Source organism: Cinclus cinclus, chromosome Z (assembly GCF_963662255.1).
Source record: "Cinclus cinclus chromosome Z, bCinCin1.1, whole genome shotgun sequence".
Lineage (NCBI taxonomy): Eukaryota > Metazoa > Chordata > Aves > Passeriformes > Cinclidae > Cinclus > Cinclus cinclus.
Window position 1 is genome coordinate 44,110,841 of NC_085084.1, and position 13,617 is coordinate 44,124,457.

At 36.8% G+C, this 13,617-nt stretch overlaps 1 protein-coding gene across 1 annotated transcript in view; it reads right to left on the reverse strand.

Annotated features, from left to right (window-relative positions):
- Nucleotides 1-1,682: 1,682 nt before the first annotated feature.
- The window catches only part of SPIN1 (spindlin 1), a 58,710-nt gene continuing 46,775 nt past the window's right edge, over nt 1,683-13,617 (reverse strand). Inside the window, exons 4-7 of the mRNA XM_062513244.1 lie at nt 11,644-11,692; nt 6,229-6,482; nt 5,013-5,246; nt 1,683-2,291 (exon numbers count right to left, since the gene is read on the reverse strand). Of these exons, the coding sequence (XP_062369228.1) occupies nt 2,092-2,291; nt 5,013-5,246; nt 6,229-6,482; nt 11,644-11,692 (737 nt within the window). The 3' untranslated portion in view covers nt 1,683-2,091. The remainder of the gene's footprint in view (nt 2,292-5,012; nt 5,247-6,228; nt 6,483-11,643; nt 11,693-13,617) is intronic.

The following is a 13,617-nucleotide window of genomic DNA, read 5'->3' on the forward strand; positions in this document are numbered from 1 at the left end:
ACCGACTTGGGCTCATGGAGCCAGGCTCAGCTTTGAGATTTACATGCAGGACTCTTAAGAGTCAATAGAAAACACAACAGATCTGCAGGATGAAAACACTTGTGTTGCAAATCTGCTCACTTTGTTTAAACACAAGAAACATTTATGACTCAGGTACTTACTGCATAAGGACTGCATCGAGAAGCTATTCACTGAAAGACAATAGTCTGCCTTTGGTTGCCCATGATGAAATACTAGACATAATAGTAGCAATGGACAAAGAATTAAGGTATCATATTTATACGGAGAGTATTTATTACCATTCAACAGCATAATGAGGCACAAGCCTTAAGGCTAAAATATGAAATCAGGCAAAAAAATGGACAGAAAGGGGCTTAAACCACTGAGTCCTCAGTATCAAGAACACCCACAACAGAGGTCATCTGCACCTCTGTCCTCTGATTAACAGCACCTCCTCCTGCATTCTTCCACTAATGGCACACGGTTGGATATCAGGGTACTTGTTCCTTCCATCAACAGTGTTAACTGTCTTCACATTCTGTACTTCTGTGAAGCAGTTCTTTGAAATTTGCAGGGCTCTGCCTTACTGTAACATGACAACCTTGTTGCTGTGCTGCATTGTTGTTCCAATTCCATTGTTTTTAAAAGCTGCCACACTTAAGAAACCCTAATTTTCATTTACAACTATCTTGCAAGATTATAACCATGAAAAGATTTTGCAGTTGTGGGCTGCTATTTACATCCACAATCTAATGCAGATGACTGAACCACTGAGACTGCCTATAGCTTCCATTAGATAGTACACCACTGGCATGCAGAACTCTAGTGTTCATAGAATGAAATGTTAACAGCATACCTCAAAGCAAGTACAATGTACACCACAAAAGGCAACAACAGGTTTAAACTGTAGATTTGTCCAGACACTCCTTATGTGGAAAAGCCAGAAAAAAATAAACTGGGAAGATGCCTTCTTGAACCAAATGATTAAAAGCAAACCAACGACAAGGAATGCAACAGACTGAGCAGTAGGCAACAAATGCTTCTCCTTCTCTAAAGTTACATTTTCACTGTAAAAGGACACCCCCTCCCACTTCCCTGGCGTGAGATTGTGTTTACCATGTAAAATATTAACTACTGTTAGGCTTCTAAGTCCACACAAAAACATTCAGGTTGCTAGATTTTGATATTAAATGAGAGACTACTGATGCCAATATGTAGTCTAAAGTCTTCTGAAGTAGCATATATACTGTTAAAGTTGTGGCACCAAGCACTTGGGTTTTGCTAAGAAGTGTGAATAACAAAGAAAGAAGTACAACATTTAGGATTGAAGGCAGCCTTGTTGCATGTATTTTACTGGTTCCTACAACTTGCAAATATGGGCCATTAACCTGCATATTCTAACTAAGTGGTTATACAGATTAAATGTAATTTTATAGTTTAAAGCCTTTTCACTGAAAGGTGCGTAATCCAAACATTTGTTATCCTACTGCCCTGTGACTAGTAAACAATGCACAAGCATTTCCACACACTGCAAGTTCTTAAAAAGTGAAATTTGAAATAAAGTGTAGAAACACAGCAGATTGATGTTACTTGGGTTAGGCACTCCTTGACACTGCACAAACTGTTTAAACCTTTCAGAAAAGTCACCTCTGTCCCAACCCTGAAAACAAGGACTGCCAGTATCCAAGAAATTAAATTTAATGTTACAAAAGAAGGCATATCAAAATATCAAACTACACTTGCATGTGGCAGTTGAACAAGTGAGTGCAAGACTGAAGAAAAAGTCAAAATCTATGAAAAAATTTAGATTAATGATTACAATACTAGATCAACTTTACACAGCTTGAATTTGCAGCTGTTCTTTGCTTTTAACTCCCTCCTGCCCAAACATATTGACTTCCTTCAAGAAAAGGAGTTCTCTTACACAAAATGTGTCATGTTTGTATTACTCAGAACAAAGTTTTGCTGGCAGAGATTGTGGGTTCGCAGGGACATTTAAGCTTTCGTTAAACTGGAAAGCAGTCAAGTCTTTGTGTCTACAAATTTTACATTTAATAGTTCCACAAATTTGGCAAAAGTTCATGATGATGTCTAAGATGTCTTCACCAAATCGTAGACATAAATATGGAAATCATCATCAAACTTGATGAAATAGACAGATGGTTTGGCTTCAACTTGATGAATGACCATGCCAGTCCTTTTCGAGCCATCTTCTTTGGCATATTCCACTTGTTTGCCTACCAGGCTGTCCACAACTTCACCTGGTTCCCGTTCTGCAGGAGGTGAATCATCTGTAATATAAACCCAGTATGCTTTAGTAGACATAAATAAAATTCTGCACTATGGAAGACCAGAGTCTTCTTTAAAACTCATACAAAACAATTATTAGTTGCAAACAGATTAACCTATTTCATTCAGACAAGCACCTAACAATTGCCATGCTTGTAGGAAGTAGTTGCAGAGAAAATTTTCAAGCAATACTGTCTTCAGTTTTAATAAGAAAAAAACCCAGCACTGTGGTAAGAAAAGTAAATTTTTCTCAGGAAGGTGTATACACAACTTGTTGAAAATAGCTATAGATAACTATATTTAAGCCATAAACAGAAAAAGGCATTGGACCTCCTTAGCAGAAATGTAGCCTAACTTAATTTCCCCTCTTTCCACACATATTATTCTAAGGTTCAATGCATGTATTTGACTGCAACAAAAATAGCAGCACTCCTCAACAGGCAGCACTACTGAAGTAGAAGTAGTACTACTGAAATAGTAGTAGGTGTAAACTCCTTATTAAAAGGGGCTATTTGAATAATTTTGATTAAGTCTGATTGTATTATTTTCCTCTCTGGCAAAACCTAACCAGACAATCCCTATGATAATCTGGATAATGAAAGGCGTGATTTGTAACATGCCAAGTGATTGGCTACAAACCAATCACAGAACAAACATGATAAAGGGTAAAAAGTACTGTATGGAGAATGGGAAACTAATCACATCTTCTTTCTCAGCTCCTCTTCTTTGATTCCGAGTTCAGATGAACTTGTAGTTTGTATTCCACTGAAAAACTTCCTAAAGCAATTGTAATATCTAATGCAACATTTTCATTCGGGAAATCATAAGCTTTTAAATTAGCAACTTTATTACAAGTTTGCATTAAGAATCCTTTACAGATTCTACCCATTTTATTTTCAGTTTTGAGAGCTTTGAAAGAACTCTCAAAGGAGAAAAAAGAAAACAACAAGAGGGAATGAACAGACTGGCTTGAATTTACACTTAAAAATTCTTCTGCAAACAGAAATTTCTTTTTTGTGTTTCAGTTGCTCTACAAATGCATTGTCCCACATAGTTATTATCCTCTTAGTATCAGTTTTAGACAAAGACTCTTTCTTGGCAAAGATGCAAATTCAACTCCTACATTTTCACTACAAAGTGTAGGCAAAGTTTTAGTATCAGATCCAGCAATACATTTTCCCTTTACAAAAATAAAAAAGGTTAAAACAACTTATCTATTATTTGATCTCCCCACATGCGCAGAACCTATCTTCAAAAAGAAACAGTACCCTAGAAATTTTATTTATAATATTACGGCAAGTTTCACCAAGCTTACGGAAGTATTTGCAGATATTCTAAAATCTGACTTGAAAAATACTACTCCAAAATACTAACATCCAATTGCTGACTCAAGGACATGATTCAAAATATCTGGAAAGCATCCACATTCAGGGAAGGAAGCAAATACTTAAAGATGTTTAGAAAATCAGTAAGCAATAATCTTTCAGTGAGCACAGAGGGTACACTAAAAGCAATTAAGATTTAAATGGAAAGAAAGCATATAAGCTTTCCCTACTCTCAATGTGGAAGAAAGCAAAGCAGACTTAAAATACATTCCTAGTCCATGTTGGTGGTTAATATTAAAAAAAAGTTATTTTAACATTCAAGTCTGAAAGAGCTTGCTTTATTTCTTTAAGAAGAGGAAGGTCACTTTTTTCCCATGAACATCTGTGATTCATTCTTTGAAAGCATCAGAGATTTTGCTTTTTGCTAGGGGTGGAGAAGAGGGTAATGTAAACACAGATCATTAGCACAGAGGTTATGCAAATAAGTGCCACTTTTTTGTTCTGCCCGTAGATAATTACTAGTGGTGCATCTGAAAGAAGATGATCTCAAAACTCAATAAATTACTAACTGGATAACTGTAGTAGTTGACTACATACTCCTTTGCATACAACAATTTTTCTTTAAATCCCAGATGGCTTCTGTCAAAAACAGTTTTGTTACACAGGGGAGGTAAACCCAAAGTATTCTTTATAATTGTCTTCTTAGTACTGACTATCTAAATCCCTAGAACAATACTGATTCTATGAAAATAATTCTAAATTAATAGAAGTCCTGAAGAAGATGACTTCCCATTGAAAATGAGAGGAAAAATACTAAGAGGAAATATTTTTCTTACTAGTGTGCTACAAAATGTGAGCAAAAATGAATTTTAAAAAAATAAGTACTTCTTTCCCACAAGCAATTACTCAAGAAGTTTTTCATACTGAAGACTATGATAGCTCAGTGATATTGTTCTTACTGTATTAGTTTGACCCAAAAGATTCACTCCCACAAGAACTACTTCAGAGACACAATTCTAGAGCCAACTCCACAAGATGTGATACTTCTGTAAGAAAACAGCAGTGGAAGACTTCCAGTTTGTCAGTTTCCACTAAAAATCAAAACATAAAGCCTTCACTTTATGTGAAGTAGTGCACTCATATTTTCAGCAAAATTAAGAATAATTGTGAGAAAGTATTACCATGCATATCCCACTGCTAAGAAAAGTTAAGTATTTCAGCAGTTAATACGGATGTTCTTTGCTGTACTACCACAATTGTTAGTTGTGACACTTAAAAAAATTAAATGGAATAACAAATACGATGCTTATCAGCGCTCCTGACCATAAATAAACAAATCACAGCTAAATGTTTAATACAAAAAGCTGCCAAAAGAAAACAAGTAACTGGCCTACTTACTTGAATCAGGCATAATGCGAAGGTCACCTTCTTTATAATCATCTAAGAGCTGGTACATGTACAAGACAGGATCTTTCTCATAGGTAATATAAAACCATGTGTTCATAATAGGAGCTCGAGCCAAAACCATCCCCCTCCATTCATCTTTTGAGCCATCCTCTGTCTCAAACATATGTTCCACAGCTTTACCAATCATTGTGTCTGCCAGGTGGGCATCACTAATTCGAGACGAAGCTGAAATGACAGCATTTCAGGAATTAATTCAACAACATAGATATGTAACTTTGTAAAAAATAATGTTTATGCTGATTAATGTACAAATCTGATTGGCAGTTAGTCAATTCATACACAAAGCAAATAGGGTTCATTCCAGAGAGTCTAGTACTGCAGAACTAAGAATTTCAGAATGTTGTTAAAACAACAATGAATTCTTGTACTCCCTGTAATGAAACAATCATAATACAAGCTAATGAGAGATCAAGCAAGCAGCAAAGACTCTGAACTTACAACTAGACACTGGACAGGGAGAAGCAGTAACAAAAGGCCTATCTCAGAGCAGTTCTATGATGTTATTAATTCAGCTTTGGGGTTAGGTTCCTCCTAACACGTTCCCCTACAGACTGCTACCAATTCCTTTGCAGTTAGAAGAAGCAACAGCTTTTTCTATTTACAAACTAGTGTTTACTTGAGTAGATATCAAACTTGGTGGATTTTAAAACCTGCAGTTTAACAATCCAGAGCTAATTCCAAAAAACGAAAAGCATAATGATGCTTTTATAATGCGTAATACTGATCAAGTTAATTCACTTAGAAAATGCCTTCCTGCCATTATTACAAGTACATGGTGGTAGTACAAGAAAAAGTGTAACCTTATCACTGTTAGACACACAAAATAGACAACATAATCTAGATGACTTAGAGTTGAAATTTTAACAGAAATATCAATGTTAATCCAAAAAACCACAGAATGTACTGCATACTACTTAAAGACAGAAGACAGCAACTGCACTCACTAGCATCATCAAAGCTTTGTGGAATAGAAAAAAAAATTGAAGCATTTAGATTACCTGCCATGAGACAAAATTAAATGGACCAGTAACATTTAAGTGGTTGCAAGTTATCTTTGGGGAAGTCTGGAGGGACTAGTGGAAAACATTTAGTGATAAATGACAGCCAATATGTATATTTATTTCGGAGAAAAACTCCAAACACTTACCAACTCTGTCTGGAAGAACTTCAAGTGCTGAAACTCTTTCATCTTTGTGAAGTTCTAGTCCATACACACAATCAAATCCATCATACTTTATGAGATAGAGTGAGGGATTTACAGGAACTTGATCAAGAACTGTGCCCTTCCATTGTGTTACGGGTCCACTCCCTTCTTTCCATCCGTGCTGTATCCTGCAGCCTACAATATTTCTTCGTGGCTGAGAGATAGGTTTGCTTGGTCCCACATTGTTTCTATGTTTTCTGTACACAGATACAAACATTAATATTAAACAAGTACATACATGCTCAAAATTCTACCTCAGAAAATAGCTGTATGCTTTTACATGACAGTATATTTTATAGCTTAGTACACCTTATTCAAATTAGGGCATAAGGCTTATCAGAGTTTACTGGAAAAAAGAAAAACATACTTAGAAGTAGTGATACATTTCTGACACGCTGTATAAGGCCAGTTTTCTAGCCGTAAATTCTAAATCTAGTTTGCTTAAGCCAAAATTACCTATTTTATCCCTTGCTGTACTGAATGCCTAAAGTGAAACTCACTTGATCAAATCTCAAAGCATAAGGTTAGCTGGCAATATTACAACTTTACTACCTTGTTGCTCCCTGCAGAACAGTAAACTCCTTCCCAGGAGGAAGAAGTCAGTGCAAACATTATGTGGCTGACTGAAATTCTTTCAAAATGTTTGTTTTCCCTAAACCAGACCTGTTTACACCTAAACAAGATTTAGGCTCCTTCATTTACAGGTAATTTTGACTCCAAGTAGTTTAAAAGACACATGACAGCAACAACATTTCTGTATTTAATATGGAAAATTAAAAATTGCGTGTAACGTAAATGACCACAGAAGGGGTTCTCCTTCATGTGCAAAACAGATCAAGTAACTTTTCTGTCCTTGTATTTTCATGGAATTGGCATGGAAATTCCCTCTGGTAAGTAACAGTTGCCATTCTGATGAACTGTAATGTAAGCTATTTGACAGCTCCATATCACTGAAAATATTATACAAATTTTGTTTTATCCACCTATTAAAAACACAAATTGACAATTTTGAACACAAATGGAAGAAACCAAGGGGCATTATGACAATATACAAAAATTATCCTGGATGTCAACTAGTTGTAAAATAAATTTTTGGGCTACTACTTGTAGCACAATCATTTCAATAGCAGTAATACATGCACACAACTAGCTTAAAAGTAACATCTAGAAGATGATCAGTTTCAGAAGGCAATATTCTTCCTTAGATAGAGACAGTGATCAAAGAAAAAGGTCCCCACATATGATGAATGCTTCTATAGAAGTCTCTACATTATCCAAAAAAAATACAGATAACAATCATGCCACTAAAATCTTGGAAACAGTATTTCAGAATAATACACTCAGAATATGATACTGGAATATTTAATGCTGTATCATAACTGTAATCATAACTACTTAAAACAAGATACATAATTAACTTCAGTATGTGTCCCACCTCCAGACTTTAATTCACCATGAAGATCTTAGCAAGGGTGTTTTCAAATTTCACTTTTGTTATTTTGAGGTTTTCAAAGACCAGATTGCAGTTTTGCATTCCTTGCTTTGATAGCACAGATAACTGGAACAGGTTGGAGCTCCTGTAAGTAGAGACTCTCCCACAAAGCTGGTTCTAATTTCATGCAAAAATTAGAATGCATTTTCAAATTCTAGTTCTGCTCAAGTATATATATGTGTTTCTAATTGCAGTGTCAGCAATAGCTTACTATTAGAAAATAAGGCCAGAGATCTGGTTCTCAGAACAATAAAACTGAGTTTGTTTTGTATTCAATTTATTTAATTAGTGCTTATGGAACACTGCCTCATTCTGAAGAGAATAAAAACAACTAGAAATAAAAGAAGCTTAAACTGACATTGCTTTGTCTAGTTTAAGCAGTTTATGTTGCTCATCATTTCATCTTTGAAAAAGATTATAATGCTATTGATATTCAACCTTACAGTCAACTTTACTTTCTGTCTACAAAGCATAATCCACTTTAATTTGGAGCAATAAGGTAAAAAGCTTTACAGTCATTCTAAAAAAAGATGGAAGAAGACAACATTACTGAGTTCAAATAGGTAATGGTGTTTAAAACGCCTCATGAGCAAAGAGCATTTGGAATCTAATTACAATTCAAGTACCCGCTAGGTGTACTTGCAGGTCAAATTTTTGTTTGAAGGTTGCATTACTGAACAGCTGCTCACTTCTAATTTGGAGTGGCTCCTACTGTAAGGAGTTAAGATATTTAAACTAGTATATTACCCAGGAAAACCTTGAATCTGAAGATGGTAAGAAAGCAAGCAGAAGTTACTAAGTATAACAAGTAAGTTATCAATGTACTTCCATGTAAGACAACCAAGTAACCATCTCTCCTTTCTGTAACAGTGTGGCATTTTTGCAATGAATCAAGTTGCACAAATAACTCTGTGATGCTCTATCCAGAAAGACCAACACAATTTTTCCTTCTCTTTCATTAAAACAATCTTTAAAAGTTCCACAGACATTTGTTCTTGAATATTTGAAAACAATTAGACATGTAAGACATGAAGCCAGGAAAAACAGAAAATAGCAAGTCCTGGAAATAGTTCTTGACACATCAGACACATCCTCATTATAAACAGCCCTTAGATTCCCAAAAGTTTCTGATCCTCTTCTTTATCTTGGAGTCTGTGAGCTGTTAAGTAAAACCTAATGTGAAAAAGTTTCATTATCAGAACCTGATACTTTGGAAACATTCTAAAGACTACACTGCCAGAAGGAAATCTGCACAGATGTTAAACCTGATGTTAAACCTAAATATGGTCCTTGCACAAAGCTCCATTTGGCAACTGCTACCTGGGAAACAACAGGTTTTGCAGGTATTGCAGAACTGCAGAGGAGTGATAGCAGAAAAATCAGCCATTACCAGAGGGCTGTGCTTAAAACACAAACTAGCATACAGAAAAACGGGAATAGCAATGCCCAGCATCCTATAGTTACCCATTTAGGTTGATCATGTAATCTCAGAAAAACACCACAAGGGGAAAAAAAATCAAAACAGAAGGATGAAACAAAACCACATCTCTCAGATATGCAAAACACACACAACTGTGAAAAACTAGAATGAAAACTGTAAACATTTTAGAAGCAGTACAGCAGCAGTAGTCAGAATTCTTTCAAATCTTTCATGGTACAAAACAGAAAAGTTATTGAAAATAGTATACAAAACTTAATATAACTGTGCTCTTATTAATGTCTATGACTAGTAACAGAGTGGTGATCAGAGAATTGTTATTAACTACTTTTCACAATATAAGGCACATTAAGACAGAAGTTTTAAAGTGCATTCTGGACTCCTTCAAAAGTAAAAAAATTAATTCCATTGTGAATTTCAGCTCTAGGTGCTGCAGAAGCCAAGAGCATGTTACCTTAAAGTGGTATCAAAATTTCAAAATGTCTAAGTTCACTTGTAGTTAAATTGTAATTATAACCTACACCTCAAAGTCTCTGAATTGCTGACTACAAGAAATCTGGAGAGCCTATGAAGAAAGGACTGTTTCAGACATGTGCAAGATCTTGTGCTATCCTTATACACTAAGGGTGGAAAAAATTACATCTCTGAATTTACTGATTGATCTGATCCCAGTGAGGTCAGCTTCATATTGGCAGAGATCACCACTACCCATTGATAGAGCACTTGGAAGAACTGTCTGATAACCACAGGAACTATCTCCAAAAGGCTCAACAGTTAACTACCATTTAAAGAGTTCAGAAGGCTTATCCACACTCCTCATTCTATCACAACCTCAATTATTGAGCCATGCCTTGTTCCCTCCTCTGTCACAAATCTTCTGAAGCAAACCTTTAAAATCTCAATGACCTTTGAGTGCTAGTAGGCTTCTTATTATTTTTCCTTAAATGTGGAGTTAACTAAAGAAATAGCTAAAACAGTGTCAGAAGTATACATTACTAATTGTGATCTATCATATTGGCTCAGAGTATTATTGGCATACAGTATTACATATCATACTCATATCCTACTCATTTAAGGTAAACTATAAATACAAACAATATTCTACTACTCTACCTCATTCTCAGACAAATCAGTAAGTAGCACACAAGAAGTCATCTTGGCTTGGTACAAAAAAACCTTGACTAAATAAACAATTGAACTAGGCTAAATTAACAAAAAACTAAACTGGATGCTTAAGTTAAATACCTCAAAATTATGTCACTTAGGATCAAAACTTCTTATGTCTCACAAAAACCTTTATGCTAACAAATTTACAGCCTATTTAGTTATTTAAATAAGTGTATATTAACACAACAATAAAGACAAATCTAGCCACCCTCAAGTACAAAAGGCAACCCACCTCTGATAGTCTTCCCATCATACACTCCTTTCTCTGAGCGGTTGAAAGAGAACAAGAGAAATTAAATTTTAACCAACTCTACCTGTCCCTAGACAAATACATGTTTCTCTTTGCCTTCTATGAAGATAGACAAGAATGGATAATGATGAGCTGGTGGAAGGCATCAGAGTAGTTTAATATCAAGTGTTGTCTCTGGGAAACAGTTAACACTGTTAACAGTGATTAACTAGATTAATTGTGGAAAACACACCTGCCAAACAAATTGCTTTTGATTGATACACACTATATGACTTTACACTTACAAATAGCTGGTAACATTTTAAGTTTCCCATTTACCCATCTTAGATTTCTCTCACCAGATATGGTATCTGCTGCATGACACTAAGACCAATTGTATCCAGAAAGTTACCTCTACTTTCACACAGCTACTCATCAGTGTTCAACTGCTACTATTTAAAATGTTGAAGATGGAAAAATACATGCCATGAAAGTGTAGCAAAAGCAGGTATCCTTCCTTCATATACTAATCGCAGCTTCCTTACAAAAGTATTTCAGTACATTTTTTGTTTTTAAAAAATGGGAATTATTTTCCAACACTACTGTTACAGCGCATACATGATTAGATATATCTTGGATTCCTTCCCAGCTGGGTTCTTAGTAAGCATGATTTCCAGGCTTTTTTGACCTGGTGACTGCATGAACTCTGTGCCTGTGAGAGCAGACATTCTACATTAGACATGGCTAAGTTCAGGCTTGAATATCCTTCTCTACAGATTCCAGAAAGAAATTAAAAATTGTAGTCGAGAAAAATATAATATTAACAGTCAAAACAATGTTTGAAACTTCATCTGTGGGGCTTTCTTTCCTACTACCCTCCTGGAAGAATTAAAAGTCTGACTCCACACACATATACAGACTGAATATTATTCCACAGTTTTCAAGAACAGAGTGGAACAATACAGATATATTTACAGAACAGTACTTCCAGTTACTGAGAGCTATTCTTTAGTAAATATGCTAACAACTTACTTGTGGGATGTTCTTTTCTTCATCATGCTGGCAGACACTCCTGCATGACCTACGATATAGAAGATGTTGGAATTACTGAAAAATTATTTAAAAACTTATATAAAAGCCTTCATATTGAATGCCAAAATATAAACAATCCAAACAGTTAATGCTGTAACTGATCAGTGACCTGCTAAAATGGAAAAAGGCTCTAGAGAGGTAGACATTGGCTACGTGCACATGCTGACCTTGGCTGGGTGCCAGGCACCCACTAAAGCTGATCTGTTCTCTCAGCTGGACAAGGGAGACAAAATACAACCAAAGGTTCCTGGGTGAAGAGAGGGACAGAGACACATCTCTCACCAATTACCATCACAGGCAAATCAGACTTGACTTGGGGAATATTAATTTATTACCAAGCAAGTCAGAGTAAGATAATGAGAAATAAAGCTAAATCTTAAAAATACCTTCCTCCCAGCACACCCTTCTTCCTGGGCCTAACTTCACTCCCAATTTTTTCCTACCTTCACTCTCCCAGGTAGCACAAGTGGACAGGGAATGCAAGCGCAGTCAGTTCATCACATACTGTCTCCACTGCTTCTTTCTTTCTCCTCGGGGTTAGGGTTAGTTCTCCCTCTTCAGGGGAAGAACTCCTCTCACTCCCCACTGCAGCATGGGATCCCTCCCACAGGAGACAGTCCCCCAAACTTCTCAAACATGAATCTGCCTCAGGGGCTACACAAACAGCTTTTCTTCCTTCACAAACAGCTCCAGCTTGCATCTCTTACACAGTGTGTCATCCTTCTGGAACAGCTGCTCTGCAGTCGGCTACCCTGTCACAAGTCCTGCCAGCAGACCTGCTCCATCGTTGGCTAATCTCTCATGGGGTCACAGGTCCTGCCAGGAAATCTGCTCCAGTGCAGACTTCCTGCAGGCTCAAGACTCCTTCAGTCACATCCACCTGTCCAGCGTAGGGTCCTTTGTGTGCTGCAGGGGCACAGCTGCTTCACCATGGGCTGCACGGGACCCTTGGCTCCAGTACCTGGAGCACCTCCTCCCTCTCCTTCTGCACTGACCTCGGTGTCTGTAGGTAGGGCTGCTATGCTCACACAGTTTAACTCCTCTCCTGCAACTGCTGCAGTGCAGAATCCTTTCCCCATTCTTAAACATAATAACCCGGTGTGGCATTACCACCACCACTGATGGGCTCAGCTTTGGCCAGTAGCAGGTCCCTCTTGGAGCCAGCTGGCACTGGCTGTCTTGGACAGAAGAAAGAGAAACTTCCACCCACTTCTCACAGAAGTCACCCTTGCACCCTCCTGGTACTTTGACACGCAAACCCAACACAGAAGCCCAGTGATGAACATAAGGAGTGACTGACAGCAACTATTAAAATGAAAGTTGAAATAAACACAGCAGGGATTATAGTTGCAATGATGAGTCAGCAACAATAGTGAATCAACAGGCTGTTTTAAGCTTTCCTCCTTCAGTTACTAAAAGGAGATGCCAATACACATCAACCTGAGGTAGACAGACCAGCACTACCTGTGCCTAATAAAGCACATCAAAAACTAAAAATAAACAAATTTTTACAGAGAGAACACTGCACTCATCCCAGTGATAATTTGGGATGAATGTGAAAAATGGAAAGCTTTTAATAAGATGAAATTAGGGGAAAGGGGAAATCAGGCTTCTGCTGGTTGTTAGAAAGCTACTTATGAGCATCCATGAAGAATCCAGCAGAGGGAATATGTAAGAACAAAATGACAGAACATTTTCAAAAGAACACGGTATATAAAAGGTGATGTGCATAGGTATAAAAATCAAAATTAGTTATTAAAATGAAAAGTGTAGCCTCAGATCACAGCCAACGACCATCTGCATGGGGACAATTTGCTAGGGTTGACTTAAATAGCCCCTGTTAAAGTGATGACTGATGGTGACTACATATGGCCAGATGGTGTCCGGCTTGATCCTTATTCTCTGTCTTCCTCA